The 20,107-nt window shown below is 47.1% G+C and overlaps 2 protein-coding genes across 2 annotated transcripts; one reads left to right on the plus strand and one right to left on the minus strand.

Annotated features, from left to right (window-relative positions):
* Positions 1–333: 333 nt before the first annotated feature.
* ARFRP1 (ADP ribosylation factor related protein 1) lies at positions 334–11,984 on the minus strand. Its single transcript, XM_036395751.2, has 8 exons — positions 11,912–11,984; positions 10,852–10,951; positions 10,383–10,470; positions 9,828–9,910; positions 9,065–9,146; positions 8,832–8,902; positions 2,707–2,807; positions 334–1,262 (listed from the first exon to the last, which is right to left on the minus strand). Exons 2-8 carry the CDS (start codon positions 10,942–10,944, stop codon positions 1,175–1,177), a joined length of 606 nt encoding a protein of 201 aa, XP_036251644.1. The 5' UTR covers positions 10,945–10,951; positions 11,912–11,984; the 3' UTR covers positions 334–1,174.
* Positions 11,985–12,172: 188 nt separating this feature from the next.
* Positions 12,173–19,831, plus strand: ZGPAT (zinc finger CCCH-type and G-patch domain containing). The gene is given in 7 exon segments (XM_036395804.1): positions 12,173–13,204; positions 13,905–13,930; positions 13,933–14,037; positions 14,746–14,904; positions 15,911–16,042; positions 16,803–17,214; positions 17,656–19,831. Coding segments are annotated over 7 exon segments (1,614 nt in total). The 5' UTR covers positions 12,173–12,563; the 3' UTR covers positions 17,795–19,831.
* Positions 19,832–20,107: the final 276 nt, after the last annotated feature.

The raw sequence follows: 20,107 nt of genomic DNA on the forward strand, positions 1-20,107 counted from the left end.
TAAACAAATACTATGGACTGGCTCAAGTACAGCTTGAATGATGGCCCCTTCATTATGTCAGCAAACAGCACAGAATGTTCACCAGGGCCAGGAGTAAATAAAACAGCAGAGGAGCAACACCCATTGCCAAACCACCATGAAATTCATGTAAAAACTCATATTCAGGGAACAGATAATGATATATCAGCAGATCTAGCTGAGTAGATGATGTAAGCACTGAGCACTGTTTTTCTTTTGAGTGCTGCCTTTCTGTTTTTTCTTACAATTAAAAAAACCAAACACCTAAGGGCTAAGTACTGCTATTCCCAAATACCACTGTTTCAGCCAGGGAAGTTCAAATAAGTAGGAAGCTTTATTGCATACTGATTTCTTCCTGCCTAGAGGTTGTTTTCAGCTTAGAAAGATCACAGAGAGGGCCTTGATTCACTCCAGTTACAGAAGATCTCAATTACTCTTAGGATTATAGAGTGCACAAAGAGACTGGCAGTCAGAGCAAGGCAGTGCTTCTGGAATCGGGGTCCTGGTAGGAAAATCCATTTCAGCCAGCACAGCTGGATTTGATGAGGTCTTTTCCAACATTAACAATTCAATGATCCAATTGCTGATTTCCACATCTGCTTTTACCACAGGTCAAAGTTATGAATCAACACCCCGAGTGAAAAATCAAGTTCTAATCAATCAATGCTCTCTCTCCCCACTACACAAACAGCAGCATAACAGGGCCAGTAACACCCTGCAGGAACATGGGGCTGGAGCAGCAAGGATCTTGGCAGTTAGGAGGAACAGCCATTCCCCAGGCTGTTCCTCCCCTTCAACATTCACCTCTGCATTTGCTTCAGGAGTTCCTTCATGTCACCAGCCTCCAGCCTGTTAGACTCATAAATCAGGAATCACAAAATAAGATAGTAGAAAAATTAAGTCTTTTGCATTGGCAATGTGTAGGTTGCTACATAGGATGCTCAGAGGCCAATGACAATACTTAATGTAAGAGATTCCCACCCCCCACCCAGCTGGAATCCTTGGCTCAAGTTTTTTTTAGACACAGAAAGAGGATATTTGTCTCCAAATTTAGGAAAGAATCAGGTGTAATAGGAATCCAGTGGATCACCTTCTTTAAAGGGAACACAAAAGTGTGTGGAAAGAGACTGTCCATTGCTAGGCTGGCTCGGAGCTCCTACGTGATGTCCTTCTTCCTTGGGGGGCGGTGGATGTTCCTCACCACACACTTCACCATCCACTCAATCCCTTCGTTCACCCCTTTGCTAAGGAAGGCAAGCAGACAAGGTTTTAAAATAAAGCAACAACAAGAACAGAAACATGGATCATAGAGGTCCTAACTGAGCCCTTACATGTGGAAGGGAGGGGCTCTACACAGTTATCTGTTGGCATTTCTGTGCTATTTTTCACGTAGGCAAAGAATAGGGATCTGATTTCTTTTAACTCAGGAATATATACCTCCATCCTTTATTTTTCTGGTGTCTGTGCAAGTCTACACCCAAACCCAACTTAGTCACCAACTCTGTGGAAATCTTGAGATGAACAAGCATCAAACCCACCTGACTGTTGGTTTGAGGTCATTTTGCCACAAACCTCACACTAGTTGTACAAGATCTTGCAATCTTGGTTCCAGCTTTGTGTAATCATCTGTGCTGGGGCTGCCAAGCAAGTCAATACCTTGCTGGTCTGCACAGCTCCCCAGCCATGACTTCCATGAGTTATTCTTTTAGTGCAAGCTCAAACTGGAATTTTGAAAGGAAATTCCACAGAGATCAAAATTAGAAATGGTTGCACAAATAAGGTTATTATCTAATACTTCTCTTCCAGTCAGTGCTTGAACACTGTTCTTGTGGTCATTCACCTGCTTAATGGCATGTGATTTGTAGCAATGCAGACAACAGATTTTTTTCATGGTCCAAGAAGTTTTTGTTATCCTTTGCAGTAGCTTGTATGATAACAGAAAAAAATTCAAAGCTCTATTCAGCCCAGGCAGCAATTCAGCCAGAAGTGTTTCCACCACCTGGAACAAAACTTTTGACTTTTGCCAAGCAGCACTTTTCACTTAAAGAACTGAAAGTACAAAGAACAAATGTACTGTGAGACTTGATACGCAACAATGATGCTGAGATCTCAAGAATCCAGTGGGTTGGTCAAGGTCGTGGCATGCAGCTGAGTAAGCCCAAATTAGGGTCTGTTTTAGTCATTAAATCTTAAACCACAGGCATCCCCATGTAAGAGGACTCCTGGAAACTGTGATATCATCCACATCACGAAGCTCATCTGTGTGCCAAAGAATATGAAAGCACAAACAAAATTATGGCAGCAGCAGTGAAACACCCCATTTCTCTGGCACAGGCATCAATAATGGCATTTTTCAACTGACTTCTAACCTAAAAACCAGGAGCTGCAGCAAACCAAAACATGAAGGATTATTGTGAAAGGAGAAGGAATGATACAGGACAACAAATATGCCTCCAAGTCCCACTGCTCTCAGCCAGGAATACATTGTAATTGTGTTTTACAGGCAGGCTTTACAGATGAAGTTACCGAGCTGGTGCAAGTCCAAGGATCTTGAACAAGTGTGTGTCAGTGCTGGAAGGAAGCACAGCTCCCTTTCAAGGCTTAATAACTCATGTAGTGCTGCTCTGTGTGTGATACTCCACAGCTGCTCAGTCAACCAATTCTCAGTCCACCCCTTCTCATACTCACCCAGTAAGGGCTGAGCAGGCTTGTGTCAGGCAGTCTCTCTTCCCAATTTTGTTAATGCAGTCACTAAATGCTGTCTTGATATCGGGTATTGACAGACAACTCTGCAAAGGGAACCAAAGTAGAGCTTGTTTGTGCTACAAGACATATGGTGACCTTCTTCCACAATGAATCCTACCATGACTGCAGTCTTGTATCAGTCAGGATGACAATGCTACCAGATGAAACCCACTCGCCCACCAACACAGTAAATTCGCCTGTTTACATTCAAAAAAAATGAGCATATTCTTTTTTCAACAAAGAGAGTGCTGTTTGCTGACAGCACACACACTGCCTCACCTCCCTGATCCTTAATCTGTACAGTTCTAAGCAAATAGTCCTGAAAATGAGCACAACCTGCATCCTCTAACAATACCCCTTCCAAGCTGCTCAACAGTTTATATTTACCAGGACACTACAAGAGCTTTAATATTTACAAAGCCTTTTGAAACAGTGTCCCTGCCACAAGCTCAGCTGACTCTTTGCCAGCATCCTGGGGACTCTCACAAAATTAGCTGTGATTCTTCCTCAGTTCTCAGCACATTCCTTGGCATTACAGCCATGTCCCACCAGCACTTCTCTGGTTTGCACTCAGAGAAAACGCTGGCAGCACTGAATGCAGCAGATTTTCTGATGCCTGGAACTATGCTCTTGACCCTCAGCAGGTCCTGAATTTCTGGGAGTCTGCCAGGAGGCTGCTGGGAACAACAACACAAATCATAACCCCCCCCAGTAGATCAGTGGATTACCTTCCCCACATAAATCACAGTGTCACCACAAAAATCTTGAGGCTACAACAAAAGCAAACCTGCCCAACTAAAAGTCTGGACTTGCACTTCCCTGAGCACTCAGTGCTCATTTTTCCCTCAGAAGCCTTGGACAAGCCATTTAAGCACTTCAACTCACAAGCCCACCTTCCCTCCTCTCTGCAAAGACATTCTGGACCTTCCACAAGTCTCAAATATGTGTTTGGAACCTTCAGTCAGGCCCACATACATGTTTTGGACAAATGTTTACACAAATGCCAAACTGGACCCTTTGTGAGTCCCGAGGATTGGCCAAGTGAACAAAAACTCTGAGAACAGAAATAAGAAAATTGTTACCAGCCATCCATTTGCAAAATACTGATTCTGGAGAAATTAAATACAGGAAATTTTTGTGGACAACAGAAGTAGATTTCATTGCTTATACGTAGGAAGGGATCTTAAGAAATGGCTTGCAAGGAGTTTAGGAACACCAATTCACCCAGTGCCCTTGGCTCCATTAACTGTGCAGCTTTTGATGACTGTACTTTCTTATGACCTCAGCTGCATTTTAAACTTGCCCTTTCAATCAGTGACCTGGCAACTGTATCCAAAAACGTTACTGACATCAGTCTGCAGAACCCTCAACAATTTAGATGAGGATTTTTGACAAGAGAAAAATGTGCAGTTCATACAGATGAGCTGTCAGCCACAGGATACACAGTTAATTAAAAAAAAAAACCAACAACAACAATTACTAACTTTAGAGGGAGTCAGACTGGGCTTGGGAGCTGGAATTCAAACCAGTAGGTATGCAAGATGGGCAAGAGATTACAACCAACCAACCAACCAAGTATTTCTAATGGTTTGTAAAAGCCTGGTATGGTGTCCACTGCCCAGTAAGAAAAGCAGGTCCAAATGCTCCTGGTTTAACCCAAAGCCCTGGACAAGTCAATTACCCAACAACTGGGAAGGAGAAGCATGTCAGTAATTTGAGCTATTTTCCACATCTTTGTTTTTTTCAATGAGACTTGGCAGCTGAAATTGAGCAATGTTTCTTGAAATATACTTGAAGCTTCTCAGAGTTTAATATCATTGTATAATGATATACCTTTGAGTATATCCTTTTCTTCTTCTTGAGTCTACCTTTCCTTCTCCTTTTCTGAATAATGATACATTTTAAAATATTTTAAAATAAATCAGATAAAATGTTAACGATACAGAGTAACAACACGAGAGCACAATCATGCTCTCCTTGATTCAACTTCTACTTGCACAGGTAGCAAAGCAATCAAGCAATGAACTTCCCAACACCACCAGTAGACCAGGACACATCCTTGAAGCCTTTAAGAGTCCACTTTTCCCAGTGCAGCGAACAATGACAGCCTTTTTTATCTCCCAGTATAAACCATTGTTATCCCTTCCCTTTCCCACCTTCTGGTAGAGCTGTGGCCTGCCCCACCTTCCAAAGAGCTGCCCAGCCATGGCTTTCCATGGAAATCTGCATCAGAAGGAGTTTTGCTTCTGAGGAGACTTTGCACCACTCACATTGTCACAGCAGGATGCCACTGCATCACCAATCCTATGTTGAGGAACATCATTTTATCATTTTCCCCTTGGATGAAGCAGAGCAGCACAGCAGACAGGTGACACCAAACTATCAATGCCTTGTTTTAGTGTTCCAGGGAAAGCCACAAACTGGAATCTCATGTGACAGCAGAGGCTGATTGTCCACCACTTCAGCAAGGGGCATCTGAGCTTCTCATGCTCAAGGGAAAATGTCAGCTGTGGCTTCCAAGTTCCCCTTCTCCCCAGGCACATTACAAAATATTTGTTTACAGATGTGCTTTGTTTCTCAGCTGCAAACCCATAAGCCAAGGGCAAAGAAGGGAAGCTGGATCAGTGATCACATCAGGAGGGCTCCATTACAATACCACAGTCCACAGTGACCTTTCAGGAATGATGGTATCTCTCAGGCAGTTCACAGGAACCTCACACACAAGACATGACAAACCAGATTTCCATCTCAGCTTCCCCAAAATAACACACTGGAAAACAGATTTTGATGAAGGCTCCTCCAGGCATAATTTAGCCAGGACTGAACCAAATTCCTCCTATGAAGGGTTCAGAATAGCATTACCCAAAGGAAGACTCAGCAATGGCACACCTAAAAATCTATCAAGCAGCAAGGCAAGTTTTAGCCAAAAAAAGGTGGCATTGTAGAGCCTTTGCCCATTTTCCAAATCCACTGGAGCAAAGACAATGCTGCTGCCTGCTCTCCTGTCAGGATAAATCCAGAAGCATGCATCAAATCTCAAGTAGAGGCTCTTCAATCATCTCAAGAGTAATCAGCCATCAGAATGGATATAAAAGAAACAAGAGCAAGGTGGATTGCCTAAATAAAATATTATTTCACAAAAAGCATGACTCACCTGACCTATGGTCTGGGACTACGTTTTTATGAGTTTGTTTTAAATTAAAATTTAAGCTTCATTAAATTTAAAGAAGGAATAGTAGAGCCTCAATTGAAACCACCTTATTTAAATGGAAACTAATTTTACAGGGAAGCTGTGGGAGGTCTTCAGTTGGAAACTAGAATGACTTTCATGCAGGTCTGTTTTCTAACAGCTGTGTGGAAGTGAGTACTCTGCTACTCACCATGACTCCTCACATTTTCCAGAGACATGAGGAGGCTTTTCAACACTCTGGAGATTTCAAATGAAATTTCCAAAATTTATCATTAGATGAGGATGGCAAAACTTCCTCCCAGACATGGGTCATCATACAGCACCCAGTAATTTTCTGATTGTTAAATTTCAGATGCTGTTTTTGACAGGTCATGCTTTTCCAGTATTTTGAACAGTGTTGCATAATGAGCTATTCTATCCTCAAATTGTAACAGTTCATTGTAAAGCATAGAAATATATACCTTGTGTAAACCCTTCAACAGCTGCATTCACATCAAAACAGTAATTATTACTGCTGCTTTTTCTGCAATAAGCCATATTTTCAAAAGTGGCATTCTGAGTTGAAAGGGAGTTCACAGGAATTAGCAGATATTAGATAATTTATTTCTCCTACAAAGTAATAGTTCCTTTAAAAATCTAAGCAAATTCCTTCCTCCAACACACATCTGACTCAGCTTTAAAATTATTCATAAAATAATCAAATTTTGAAGCCCCTCCTGAACACAGAGCATTCTCCTGATATCATAAAATATGACATTCAGTATTGTGAGAATTAGAATTGGTGTTTTGCAGCCCATTACCATATTTTATCTCCTGGAATGACCAAATACCACTCATGCTTGGCAATGCTGAGAGGACACAATGTACCCTGGGGTTCACAGCAGAATTCTTAACACTTATGCAATTTCAGGTTGCATCAACACTTTTGTTATCTTGATAACAGAATGTACACTTAAAAAACAAACTATGTCAGATGTTCTATTTCTGATGTACTTGACCACAAGCCTTCTGCTGACCTCTATAGATATCATCATCAAGAATTACCCTTAATCTCCAAATACCAGCAAGGTTAAGACACCCCTTATCCTCCCTTATCATGGCTCAGGACAGAGGGATGCTGGTGAGAATTTCCTACAGTTTTATGTCTGGAGATGAGGAGCAGAAAAATCTTTATCAATGCTAATTATCAGTTTTATTCCAGAGGTCTTCCATTCTGCTAAATCAGAGGAAGAGAAACAGGCTACTGAGTTTTCTCAACCTTGTTTAAGTGAACATACTGAAAAATAAGCTATAATCCCCTTAATGATTTGTTAAAAGCATTGATAGCTCTTTGCTGGCTCCATATCCAAGATCATTCTGTAGGAGTGGACCTCTAAATATCCAATGTAGGTATTTCTTACAAAAGGCAAACCTCCAGTGGGTTTAGCTTTGCTAATCTCTTGTTGTAGCTCTACAACTGCATGAAGGCACTAAGTCTGTGGGCTGGCCTTGGACCCTCCAGAGGGGGAAAGAAGCCAAATTTTCTTTTGAAAGGTTGTTCCAAATACCTCTTTCTAGCAATTTAAAGAAACAAAATTGTTCAATTATTTGTCTTTAGTCTGGTCAGAGTGTCAGAAAAGCCAGCATCTTCAGCCTGTAAGAAAATATGTATATACAACCAAAAGAGAAACTAGAACAAATTTCCAGGTCACTGCTTGGATCTTATCCTCAACAGGTCAAGGCAAGAGTGTAGGCTGTTCCCTGCAGAAAAGCTATGGGGTTGTACAGAAATGAGAGTCAATATTCTGGTTTCCACAGAAAAAAAGACAGAAAATTTCCCCATATTCCAGAGACTACAGCAAAGTCAGGGCCATAAATCAGGAGTTCAGTCCTGATCTCATGCTTTTACATGGAATTATATTTCTCTCATTTCTAAGACTAAATAATCTGGATAAATTAGATCATCCAAAAACCAATCTGTGTTGTACTCATGAAACCCTGCTTTAGAGCCAAGTGATTTCTATGGAAGCCTCACGTGTTTCCACAAGTGCAATCGCTCGGACAAGTGCAAAGTGCAGAGGAGGAACCTGAGAAGCATTCACATCCTTTGGAACAGAGACTGAGCCCAGCTGCCAGGCCGGGTGCTCCAAACCCTACTGCAAGCCTCTGGCTCCATCTACAGACCAGTCCCTGGAGCTGCAGTCCTGCAATTCCAGGTACAATTCCCAGGAGGAAAACACGAAACCCACCACGAACACCTTGGGCACTCTCTTCTCTTTTTTTCCATGCTGGGGGAGGTAAGGATGGCCCAGGATGTGTCACCTAAACACTGCACCACCCACGAACTGCCAAACCCAAACCAAGAGCTTTACAGCTCTGAATACACTGGAAAGAATTCAAATTATCAGAAAAGAGCATTCCTTGCCATTGACTGCTGTCACCGATGGAATGCTCTACAACAAACAAGTGTTTTATTGAACAGATCTTATCCAATTATGGGGAAAGGATGATTTGCTTCACATACATCTGTTGTGCTATTCCTGAGTTTTCAAAGACTAGCATAAACAAAGTGCACTAAACATTTTTTTTTTCTGAATAAACAGGAAAAAACAGCATCAGTATAGCCAGTCACGGTACAAGAAAGACCCACCATAGCTGTGCAGTTTGTTCTGTTTACATAAAGAATTCAAAACTATGTGCCTGTAGGAAGCTCATTCATGGCACTGAAAAAGGGCTGGAGGATAAAGGAAAAAAATACAACTAAACTCAAAGTAATTATTTTCAGTGGTGGGAAAGTACCACAGGATCAGTTCAGGACTGTGGAACAAATTTAACATGAATGCAGAGTTCACCTTTCCATGGCTTACTTGATCATTTATGTAAATCCTTCATATTTTACCTCTACATCCTGCTTGTTGGCCAACACCAGAATGGGAACCCCTTCCAGAGCTTCACTGGTAATCATCTTCTCTACAAAGGACAGAAACAAAAGCAGGTTTAGCCAGTTCTGGAAGTTGTACAAATGCCTGGCACAGGTTCTCTGGACAGAGGGATGAAGCCAGAAGCTCCCTCCTGCATTACAGTTTCATTTGATACAACCTTCCAGGTCTATTTTGTTCACACTGTACTTACCAAAAGCTCTTTTGGACTCAGAGAGCCTCTCCTCATCAGTGGAGTCAATAACATAGATCACCCCATGAGATTCAGCATAGTACTGGAAGGAGAACACAGATATTGGTGTCAATCCACTAGGATCACTTGTTCCTCTTCCTGACTTGATTTTGGTACAGTTTTGGTGCATGTGGAGAAGATCAACCAGTTAGAGGCAGCTGTATCCACAGTGTGCTTGGACAGAATGGAGGCACACAGCCTGTGCTGCCTGTTCTGTTTGCAGGCCTGATCAACACACCAGGTAGAAAAACTCACCTGTGTCCCCCCAAAGCTTATCTCTATGGCACAACCCCTGATCTGGGTTGGGAATTGCTGTCTGCAACCAATAATGCAAATATTAATCACAGAAATAGTGGAATCTCTGAAAAGGTGTTAATGCTAAATACTGGGGTTAACAATAAGCCTGTGTGATAACCAAGTGATTACAGTGGTTCAGCTCTAAAAGAGACAAAACCACTTCTAAAAGAAATCACAGAATCACAGGATGGTTTGTGTTGGAAAGGGCCAACCACCTCATTCCAAACCCCTGCCAGGAGCAGGGACATCTCCCACTAGATCAGGCTGATCAGAGCTCCATCCACCCTGGCTTTGAACATTTCCAGGGATGGGGCAGCCACGGCTTCTCTGGGCAAAAAAAATCAATCAAACATTGATTCAAATAAACATCAAATATTTATATATAAATTAAAGTATAAATCAAACAAAACAAAACCACATCTCTAACCTTGTCCCAAAGTGACTGCAGCTCCTCCTGCCCACCAAGGTCCCAGAACATGAGCCGAGTTTTGCCAACATCAATAGTTCCAACTAGAAGGAAGGAAGGAAGAAAGGGCAATCCAATGAAAACCATGGGTGCTGTAAAGCACAGACAGCTGCACACCCCACTCAGAAATCTGGGGTGGGACAGGCTTGCAGGGGAACAAATCACAGGCAGCAGCTGCTTGCAACAACACAGCAAAACCTGCATGGAGTGATCACAAATATAGAGCAGTATCAGTGCAAATAATTCCAGAATTGGGCCAAGCAATGAACTCCAGGGAAATACAGTTTGAGGATACCTGGAATAGAATACCTGGAGTTTTAATACTTGAAGAGTTTCTCCTCCTAAGCTAATAAAGTCTATTTCATTCTCTACAAAAAGACCTGGACAGTTGGGAGATACAATCTCTGCACCCAGGAACTATTCTGCCCTTCTGAATTCTTAAACATTTCAAACAAAAAAACAGCTGTTTTCTATCTGTGCAAGAAAGCTGAAAAAAATCCATGTGGATTTACTCACTGTTTAAGCCTACAGTGGTTGTGATTTTGGACAAACTCATCCCTTTGTAGTTCTTGTTAAATCGGGTTTTAGTTTGTTCAAGGAAGGTCTGAAAAAGAATAAGACAAAATATTTACTGTCAAACATTTTACTGGCTGGGGTAATCCTACCCCAAACCCTTTTCATTTCTGCACAATCCTGCTAGAGCAGATACTGCCCTACCTAATTTTGGACAAACCACTCTTCTTGCTCCCTATTTTAGCAAGGAAAGAAGGGATCACATGTGATTATGGGATTACCCAAGCCTCAGCCACATCCCTGAGAGCTTGTACTAAATTTAAGTAATGAGGAAAAGTTGATTGCTTGGTGTGACATCACTAAAGTAACTCAGGACACAGCTGAAGAGAGACTGACCCTTGTTGGAAGATTTATCCCTGGAGGATGTTTAGGATTGTGTGTGCCCCTCCACGGGGTGATAAACAGCACTTACAGTTTTACCAGCATTGTCCAAACCCAGGATCAGGACACAGTACTCATCCCTCTGGAACATGTATTTATAGAGCCCTGACAGCAGTGTATACATCCTGCTCCTGCAACAAATGCCAGGAAATCAATTAGCAAACAGCTAATTCCCAAAAGCCTCTTGTGCCACAACGCCAAACAATTAAGTCACTCTTTTATCAGTAAATCTCATATATAGGCAATTCCAGGAAAAATCAGAGATCTAAGAGAGATAATGAAATTAGCTCGAGATCAAATCTGGGGTTTAAAAGGGAACTGAGGAAGGACTCGAACATCTCTTGCAGTAAATCTAAGACCCACAGAAAATGAAGTGAACTTCATACAAATACAGAGAACAGGTATTTTGAGCTAGAATCTGCAGAAGCTCACAGCTGGGTGTGCACACACAGGCCCAGCAGCTGGGATGCAGGGAGTACTGGCACCAAGTGCTGCAGCTGACTCACAGCCATTGCAACAACCCTTCTGTTCAAACTCAGATAAAGGGAACCCCAAGGCAGAGCCTTTGAGAGGCAGCTGCCTCTAAGCAAGAGAGTGGTTAAACAACCACTTTGAAGTCAAACACCATTACCTAAAGGGAAATAAAAGTGTTCCAAAGCAGGAATCGGATCGGGGGATTCACGGGACTTCAATCCCACAGGTACCGGGGCCACCGTTCGCTCCCAGCTGAGACCAGGGCGCTCCTGCCGCCCCCACGGGGAGCAGCCACCGGCAGGGGGGAACCCCGGCTTGCACCCCCTCGGGACAGCGACTGATCCCGGGCGAGCCCGAGCGCCGGCCTGCTCCTCCCCAGCCCCGGAGATCCTCCCGGACCCGGCAGATCCCTCCAGCCCCACAAGATCCGGGAGATCCGGCCCGGCCCTTTCCTGCCCTGCCACGGCCAGTGACGGCTGAAGGGGAACACCGGCCCTACCGCCATTTCCCCCTAATGGCCCCGCGCCACGTCCCGGGCCAGCGACAGGTCCCGGCCCAAGCTCCCGAGGGCAGCGGGCGAGGAAAAGATCCCGAGCCCGAGGCCCGCGGCCCCTCACCTGGTGCTGGCGCCGGTGTCAGCGCTGGAACCGGAGTCGCCTCTCACGACTCCCCAGCGCCACCAGCCGCCGCCATTCCGCGCCTGGGACTCCGGGAAATGTAGTCCTGTCGCCGCTGCGATGGCGGTGCGGGGGGGGGCCTGTGGACTACAACTCCCGAATGCCCAGCGCCGCCGGCCTCCCGGGTACTCCGAGTGCGGAGCGGGTGACGCGCTGGCCAGCGCAGCCGGAAGTGGAGGCGCTGATGCCGGAAGTGGGGGTGTCATGGCGGCTGTCATGGAGGCGGCTCGCGGGGACTGAGGCGGCTGAGGGCGCGGTGGCGGCTCTGGGAGGTGCTGCTGCCCTGGGGCTGAGGGAGCGCCCAGGCTGCGGGAGGAGCGGTGCCGTGCAGGGGCCCGGTGGGCGAGAGTGGACTCCGTGGCGGGGGAGGGCAGGGCCAGGCCCGGCCTCTCCTCAGACTCTCCCGTGGCCTCTTGCCGCCTGTTTCCAGCAGGAGCATCGCCCTGGTCATTCCCGAGGGAAAGAGCGGGACGGCGGGTAGATGTCGCTTCTGCGGGCGAGGACTTGTTATCCAGAAGTGCTTGAGTGAACTCTGAATGTGTTTTGAGTTCGTGGAGAGGACGCGGTCAGAAGCGCCTTTCCTGTGCTGAGAATGGATGAAGAGAGTCTGGAAGCAGCGATCCAGACCTACAACGCCCAGCTGGAGCAGGTGGAGCTGGCGCTGGGGGCGGGCCAGGACCCATCGCAGCACTCGGACCTGATCCAGCTGCAGGAGGATTTGAAGCAGCTCATAGAACTGACCGAGTCGAGCCTGGTGGCTGTGAAAAAGAGCAAACTTCTGGCCACTTTGGACACAGATGCCTCCTCCTCCTCCCCAGCAGGTCTCCCAGGGCAGGATTCCCACCTGGAGAGCTCTGCCCAAGATGAGGAATATGCTGCTTTTAAGGAAGCCATTGCTGGGCTTGGAACAGATGAGGAGCCTCCAGCTGATGACAATGAGATCTCCTCAGAGAGAGAGGGAGAAACGGAGAATAAATCCAAATCAAAGTGCAGTGAGGAGGAGGAGGAATCTGAGAGAGAGGAGGAGGAGGAGTTGAGTGGGATGAAGGTTAAAGCCCCCTACTACAGCTCCTGGGGGACCCTGGAGTACCACAATGCCATGATTGTGGGGACAGAGGAGCTGGAGGATGGCAGTGCAGGGGTCAGGGTGCTCTACCTGTACCCCACCCACAAGTCCCTGAAGCCGTGCCCATTCTTCCTGGATGACAAGTGCAGATTTAAGGACAACTGTCGGTAAAGAGAGAGGGGTGGGAGGGTTCAGAGGGGCAAACCTCCTCCTCAAGTGCTCTGTGTGGCTTTCTCACCCAGAGAAATTGTGCCTTGGTGTTTTTGAAATGTGCTGTGGTGAGCAGTGGCATCAGTTTGGCTGCTCTCTGTAGTTGATGCACAGGTGAAGTGGAAAATCCTGTGGGAAAGATGCAGAGATGTTACATAACTGAGTGGATGAATTAACAACTGATGGAGTATTTAAAAAAAAAACCACCCAGGTCTGTGGGTAATGCACACATTCCAGTTGCACAGGGGGGGTGGATATTTTTGGGGATCTATTTTGGGATCTCTTTTTGGGGATCTCCACCAGGATCAACCTCAGTGGTCTGTGAAGGTGCTGGGCTGTGAGCCTCACCTCTCTGAAGGTGCTGGGCTGGAGCCCTGCCTGTCTCTGATCCTATTTATCCGCAAAGCCATGAACTTTTCAATTGGATGTGTCACCAGCAAGGAAGTTTAATTGTCTGGGGTGAGATGCATTCTTTGTCCCATGACATAAATAACATGTTTAAGGTGCAACGTGAACAACTTTAGGGAAGTTTGACCCTGTGCTGTTGTAATTATAATTCTGGTGAAGGTTCCTCACCCCTGACACTTGTGTGCATTTCTTTTGAGGAAGGAAGGGAGGGATTTTCATTTGAGAGCTCCTGTTCCTCCTTCCCTGCAGGTTTTCCCATGGTCAGGTGGTGTCCGTGGAGAGCTCCAGCCCTTCCAGGAGCCCGACCTGAGCAGTCTGGGGGTGGGCTCAGCCTGCCTGGCCAAGCACAGTGATGGCATCTGGTACACGGCCAAAATCACCGGTGAGGGGGGCAGGGGCTTTCCCGGGGCCCAGGGGGGAGGCTGAGGTTTATGTGGATCTAAAACTTGGCTGTTGTGGTTAAAAACATAAACTGTGGCTGCTGCCCTGAACTCAAAATTTTGGCCTAGCTGAGGAAACAGTCTGAGTTTTGTCAGGCTAGAGGAGAGAATTGACTGGGAAGGAGATAAAGAGCAAGAATGTGGAAAGGAAATGACTACGGGGTCATTAATTGCTCCAGGGAAGAGGGAGGGGCTGCAGGAATTTACATGTCTAGTAGGTGAGAATGGCAATAATCTGGTCTTGTTTAAACAAAAGCCGGGGGAGCTGGCCCTGCCCAGCAGCTGCTGATACAGGCTTCCCTCTGTCCTGGGAAGAGGGAGGGTTTATTCCCTCTTTCCATCTTTCTTTTAACTGTTATTAAGTCAGAAGGGAGCAAGTCTAATTTCTCTTTAATTCCATTTGTCAGCAGCCCATCTTTCTTGATTTGTAGAGATAAACTTCTGGGTATCAACACGGGCATTGTGGAAATAGCTTTTCATTGCAGTGGGTGCTTCCCCCTCCCAGACAGAAATAAAAACCACAGATTAAACCCAGGATTTTTTAGAGCTGTTCCTTGGGCCTCCCCCCTGTCCTGTGTCGTTCTGCTGGAGCTGACTCTGGTTTAGCTCCCTGTGTGCTGCAGCTCTTGTCCTTGCTGTTCCCTCTGTAGATGTGGACAGTGGTTACTACACGGTGAAATTTGACTCCCTGCTCCTCAAGGAGGCCGTGGTGGAAGGGGACAGTGTCATTCCACCCCTGAGAAGTGAAGATGCTGCTGAATCTGGCGAGTCTGATGAGGACAGTGTGGATGATTCTGGTTATGCCAAAGGTAAGGGAGTGGGATAAAAGTGAGCAAAAGGGATTTGGGATTTTGTTCTGCTTTTCTCTGGGACTGGCTGACTGCCCTAGAGCTCTCACTCTGAGTGTCTCACCTCTGATGAAAGAGCAGTTGATCTCTTTATGTGTTCCTGAAAGACTGAGAACAGTAACTGGCTGTTCTGCTACAACTGCAAACTAAAATCTTTGTTTTGTGCAAATCCCTGGGCTAATGAAGGCTGGAGGTTTCCATGGGAACTCCCCACACATGGAAGAAGAGGGTGTGATATTTTAGAGTTCCAGGCTCTGAGCCTCATTTTTACATGTCTGGCTGAGCTGAGTTAATAAAGTGAATCAGGATTTCTCATCCCTGGGAGCTCCATGACCCAGGAATGTGAGACCCAAGGAAATGGGGGTGTTGGGTCCTTCTGGTGCCTCGAGGAGGCTGCAGGAGCAGCCATGCCCTGTTTTACTGCTGAAAGGTGACACAGAGTGACTTCTTGGAAGTTGCACAGGCAGCACTGTCCCTCTGGTGGTGCCACAGCTGCATCACAGGGACAAAGTCATGTCCTAGAGCTCTTTGCATTTAACCTGACAGAGGTTATTGGAATCTAATAACACAAAATTAATGGGGTGGCCTGGAGGAGCCTCATACCAGAGACAGGAGCTGGAGGCACAGGATAAGTATTAGGTGCCACTGTGTTAAATTCTACTCAGATGTGTACGTTAGTCTGTATTATCATCCTGGAAGGAAGGAAAAGAATCATAAAACTCCTGGGTGATTCTGCCTGGATCTGGGAGATGGTATGTGCATTAAATCAAGTGAAACCTCACATTTCAGCCACTCCCTGTGCAGTGTTCATGGAAGGTGACAATTCAGTAGAACTGAGGAAAGCTGGAGGCATGACCAAATGCTTTTGGGGTTGGAGAAGTGAATTGCACTGTCCTGTGAGGGATGCTGCACACAGCAGCTTTACTCAAAATTCCTGTTTCACTGATTCTCCTCTTGTGTTCCACAGTGATAGACTCAGGGGTTCCAGAGAATGGGGAATGGACCCCTGCCTGCAGCTCCTCTTTTGGTGGCTGGGAGGCCCATACTCGTGGCATTGGCTCCAAACTGCTTGTTCAGATGGGATATGAGTTTGGAAAAGGTAAGGGGAGAGGCTGGTAAGAAAAAGCCGAGATTTTGGTTGAAACCAGAACTTTGCTGTGCTGAAGGCCACTTGGCTGGGGCTCAAGCAATGTGGTAGATCCCAGCAGAGTTGGAGGGAAGAGGGATGAGTTATTTCATGGAAGTACAGGCATGTGGGGCACCAACCCCTGTATGGAAATGGCAAACAGTGGAGGCACCTGGAAGCACGGTCAGGTTGATGATCAAAGCCGTGAGAACCTTGTGGAATGTTCAAAGGCTGGAGGTGGAGGGGAGCTGATCTGCAAAGCTTCTGATGTCTGTGCTAATGCATCTCCTGGCCTGGACACAGACTTCAAAGCCTGCTGAACTCGCTGCTCCCACCCAAATTGCATCAAGCCTTGGGGGCTCTGGGAGGGCCTCTGTGTCTCGGGTCCTCCCAGAGGAACCAAACCAGTTTTAAGTAGAACCTGGCTTGGGTTCTCCAGAGGAACCAAACCAGTTTTAAGTAGAACCTGGCTTGAGAAGCTGAGGATGTGAGCCTGAACCTGGTTTCACAGAAACCGGCCTGACGGATGGCCTCGGGCTTGGAATCACAAATCTCCTGCTGTAAAAGGCTCCTGGCCTGGCCTTTCCTGATCCCCTTGGCTTGGACAGAAGTTCTAACTTTTGGTACCTCAAAAGCCTCTTAGCTTGTTTTAAGCTTGTGGCTGTCAACGTGAGCTTGTGGTGGGAGGTGGCTCAGAGGGGGGATGCTGTAATCACTCGGAGTCTCTCCTCAGGCCTAGGGAAGAATGGCGAGGGCAGAGTGGAGCCAGTGCAGGCTGTGGTGCTCCCTCGAGGGAAGTCCCTGGACCAGTGTGCTGAGGTGCTGCAGAAGAAGAAGCAGGGGAAGCTGGAGCCAGGGAAATCGAGGAAATGCCGGGCAAAGGGAAGCAGCTCTGGCCAGCCGGGCGGCCGCAAGGCCCCGCGCAACGTGTTTGACTTCCTGAACGAGAAACTGCGCGGGAAGAGCGCTGGGGACAGGGCTGGGGGGATGGCCCTGCCCCAGAGGAACAGCAAAGAGATCTACCATGCCAGCAAGAGCACCAAGAAGGCCCTGAGTGTCAGCCTCTTCCAGACCACGGAGAAGATTGAGCAAACGCAGAGGGATATCAGGGGAATCCAGCAGGCCCTGGCGCGCAACATCGGGCGGTAGGAGGATGTTCTTTGGGATTGAGTTTGTGGTGCTTCTGGGGAGGGGTGGGCTTGAAATGAGATATGGGAGGAACAAGTGAAATGTGTCTGGATGGGACTTAAGGGGAAGTGGAGGAGAGAGTTCAGTGTGTGCTTCAGACCAGTGTGGACACTGGCAGATGTATCTGGGGTCCTTGGCTGGAATTCAGGCTGTGGCAAAGAGAGGAGCTCTCTGAGGAAAGGTGCTGGAGTCCTTCTCGTGCCCACCCCTGCAGCATTGCTGTTGAGGATCCCAGGAGGACATTCTCTAGCCCAGATTGTGCTGAGCATCAGGTTATTGCTGGCTTTCAGCAGGTCTCTTGGGCTAATCCTACAGGAAAGGGCAAACCCTCCTGGGATTGAAGCCTCCTTTGCTCTTACCATGCAGGATGACATTGTCACTGTGTTTTTTGCTTTCAGGCACAGCATTGCTGCAGCTCAGCTGGAGGAGAAGCTGGCTAATGCCCACAAGCAGCTGGGGCAGCTGCAGGCCCAGGAAGCCAGGCTACAGCGGGAGCAGAAGAAAGCAGACACCCACAAGAAGATGACTGAGTTCTAGGTGCTGAGGAAGGTGTTGGACTGCAGGAGTTGTCCTTCTGGTGCTCCTGGCCTCAGAGTCTCGATGAGCTGTCCTGCTCTGCTGGGCCTCAGGCTGCTCAGCCTAAAACTGGGCAAAAAAGCAGCAGTTTCTGGATGCTTCTGAGCTCTTCTGGGAGGGGGAGTAGTGCACATCCATCCAGCCCCGAAAGCATTCAGTGAGTTGGGCCTTGGATGAGGCCTAGCTACAAGGGATACAATTCTCTGCTCTCTTGCACACTTCTTTCCTTCATTTTCCCTGCAGCAGCAGCAGCTCCATCCAGAGTCTGTGGGTGCTCAGGTGATAACACTGCTGGCTACAAACCAGCTGAGGGGGCTTGGACAGCCCCACATCCTGCCAGTAACTGTGGCTTCTGTCTGTGGCCACCTGCCAAGCACAGGTGCAGGCAGGGTCCCAACCATGGCTGGGTGAAAACATCAAAGGTCAAGTGCTTTAGCTGCTCTCTGCCTTCTGGTTTTTACTATGGGATTTATCTGAGAACTCCAGTTTTGGGGGGAGCAAGTTCTTTGTAGCCCTAGTGTAAGGAAGAGACAGAAAACTGACAGCTCAGAGGTGGAACCAGCAGCCTGGAGCATCAGATTTCAGCAGTTTGACTGTTGGAGTATCCCAGGCCATGCTGTAGCCAAACTCACTGGCTTGGCATGGAAAGCTGCCTGGTTCCACAAGTAGAGTGCCATAGCTGGGGGAATGGCAGCCAGCAGCATAACAGAATTCCCAAACCTATCCAGGAACACCTCCACAGGGAACCTTGTGATTTTTGCCACCATTAGCTGGGGTTTTTCTGTCCAAGGTGGCTCACTGAGCACGGGTCCTTTTACTAAAAAACCTCAGGACCCAGATCCAGGTTGGACTGGGCCCTGGCTGAGCACAAGGAGCAGGATCTGTGTGAGCCCAGTGTGCAGCCCTGCAGTGGCAGAGCTTGGGGCTGGGCTGGAAGCAGGCCAGGCAATCCAAGTGCTCTTCCCTGCCATGTGGAAAGTGTTTGGACAGGAAGGATGTCCTATCCCCTTGGTTACATTCTGTGTTGGTGGTGGCCAGTCCTTGCCTCAGAGATGCTGGCTTCATCATCTGGTGGGATTTCTGCATTGTAAAGGCTTTTTTTAAAAACAAAAATAGTTTGCAATTCATGCCAGTATCTTAAGGACACCAATTTTTTTTTAACTTAAGGAACCAATTTCCTTTGATTCTGTGAGTAATTTTTCTAATGAAAAGGTTCCTTTAGTACTCTCTTTTTTATCTATCCGTAAGAACAGATTAAAAAACAAGCTGTCAGCCTGGGCAGGGCAGTGCCTGATTTGCAGGGTCAGGCTGCCAAACAAACAAGAAAATCTGAGACTGAAGAAGATACGATCAGAGCTGTTCAGGTTGTGTGGGATTTCACATTGCTGCAGACACACCTCAGAAACACAGCGAGACAGCAAAACCAAACATGATGAAGGTCTTCAGGAAACCTGTGGGAGTGAGTCTGTGCTCCTGAAGAGCACCTGGATCATGCTGTGATCCTGGTGGATGTGGGATGTGTCATGGGCTGCCTCAGGCACTTCAACATCCATCAGTTCCTATTGGAATTGGCTGTACTGTCCTCATTGTTCTGAATTCGTGTTCTTCACACACCAGGCTCAACTCAAGGGTTTAACAATGGCCCTTCCCTCACAAATGACTGTTTGTTTCTCACACTTGAGTGCTAAGTGGTGACAAGGATTAATGTGCCCAGCTTAGCATGGATGCTCACTGAAGTGGCCCATGACTGGAGAGCTGAGCTGGGCAGAGAAAACTTGGGAGTTTATTTTGTGCTCTGAGACTGTTTAACATCATCATCATCTCTTTAGGAACTGGGTATATGAGCCCTGTGGTCTTTGCTCAGTCCTGTTTTGACCCTTCCATGGGATCTCTACAGCCTGACTTGTCAGACTCCTATTCCATTGGCTGCCACCTCCCACCCACCCAGCGCAGTTCACATCCCTGATGAATAAATTTGGTGTTTCTTTTTTCCTCCTCTCTCCTTGTAAGGCGTTGTTCATTTGCAAGGTAATGATGATCTGGGGCTCCCCATTCTTTCCTTACATTGCCCTGAGCTCCGGGAGGAGCCGGGCGGGGAGCGGGCGCGGCAGAGGCTGCTCGGGTGTGCTGAGCTTCCCGCCCCGGCTGCGAGCACAGACCCAGCCTACCCCGGGGTGCAGCCACCACCTCCGGGGCCAGGAAGCTGTGGTGGGTGTGCTCTGTGTGTGCTCACAGCCGGCTGCTCCTCAGGGAGCAGGAGAGCTCAGATTGGGA

Source organism: Molothrus ater, chromosome 17, assembly GCF_012460135.2.
Source record: "Molothrus ater isolate BHLD 08-10-18 breed brown headed cowbird chromosome 17, BPBGC_Mater_1.1, whole genome shotgun sequence".
In the NCBI taxonomy this organism is placed as follows: domain Eukaryota; kingdom Metazoa; phylum Chordata; class Aves; order Passeriformes; family Icteridae; genus Molothrus; species Molothrus ater.

Coding starts and splice junctions, on each gene's coding strand:
- ARFRP1 (XM_036395751.2), bottom strand. CDS start 10,944: ATGTATACACTGCTGTCAGGGCTCTATAAATACATGTTCCAGAGGGAT. Junction 9,147..9,827: donor TGCAGTCACTTTGGGACAAG/GTTAGAGATGTG, acceptor TTCTCCTTCCAG/TACTATGCTGAATCTCATGG. Junction 1,263..2,706: donor GCCTGCTCAGCCCTTACTGG/GTGAGTATGAGA, acceptor TGCCTTCCTTAG/CAAAGGGGTGAACGAAGGGA.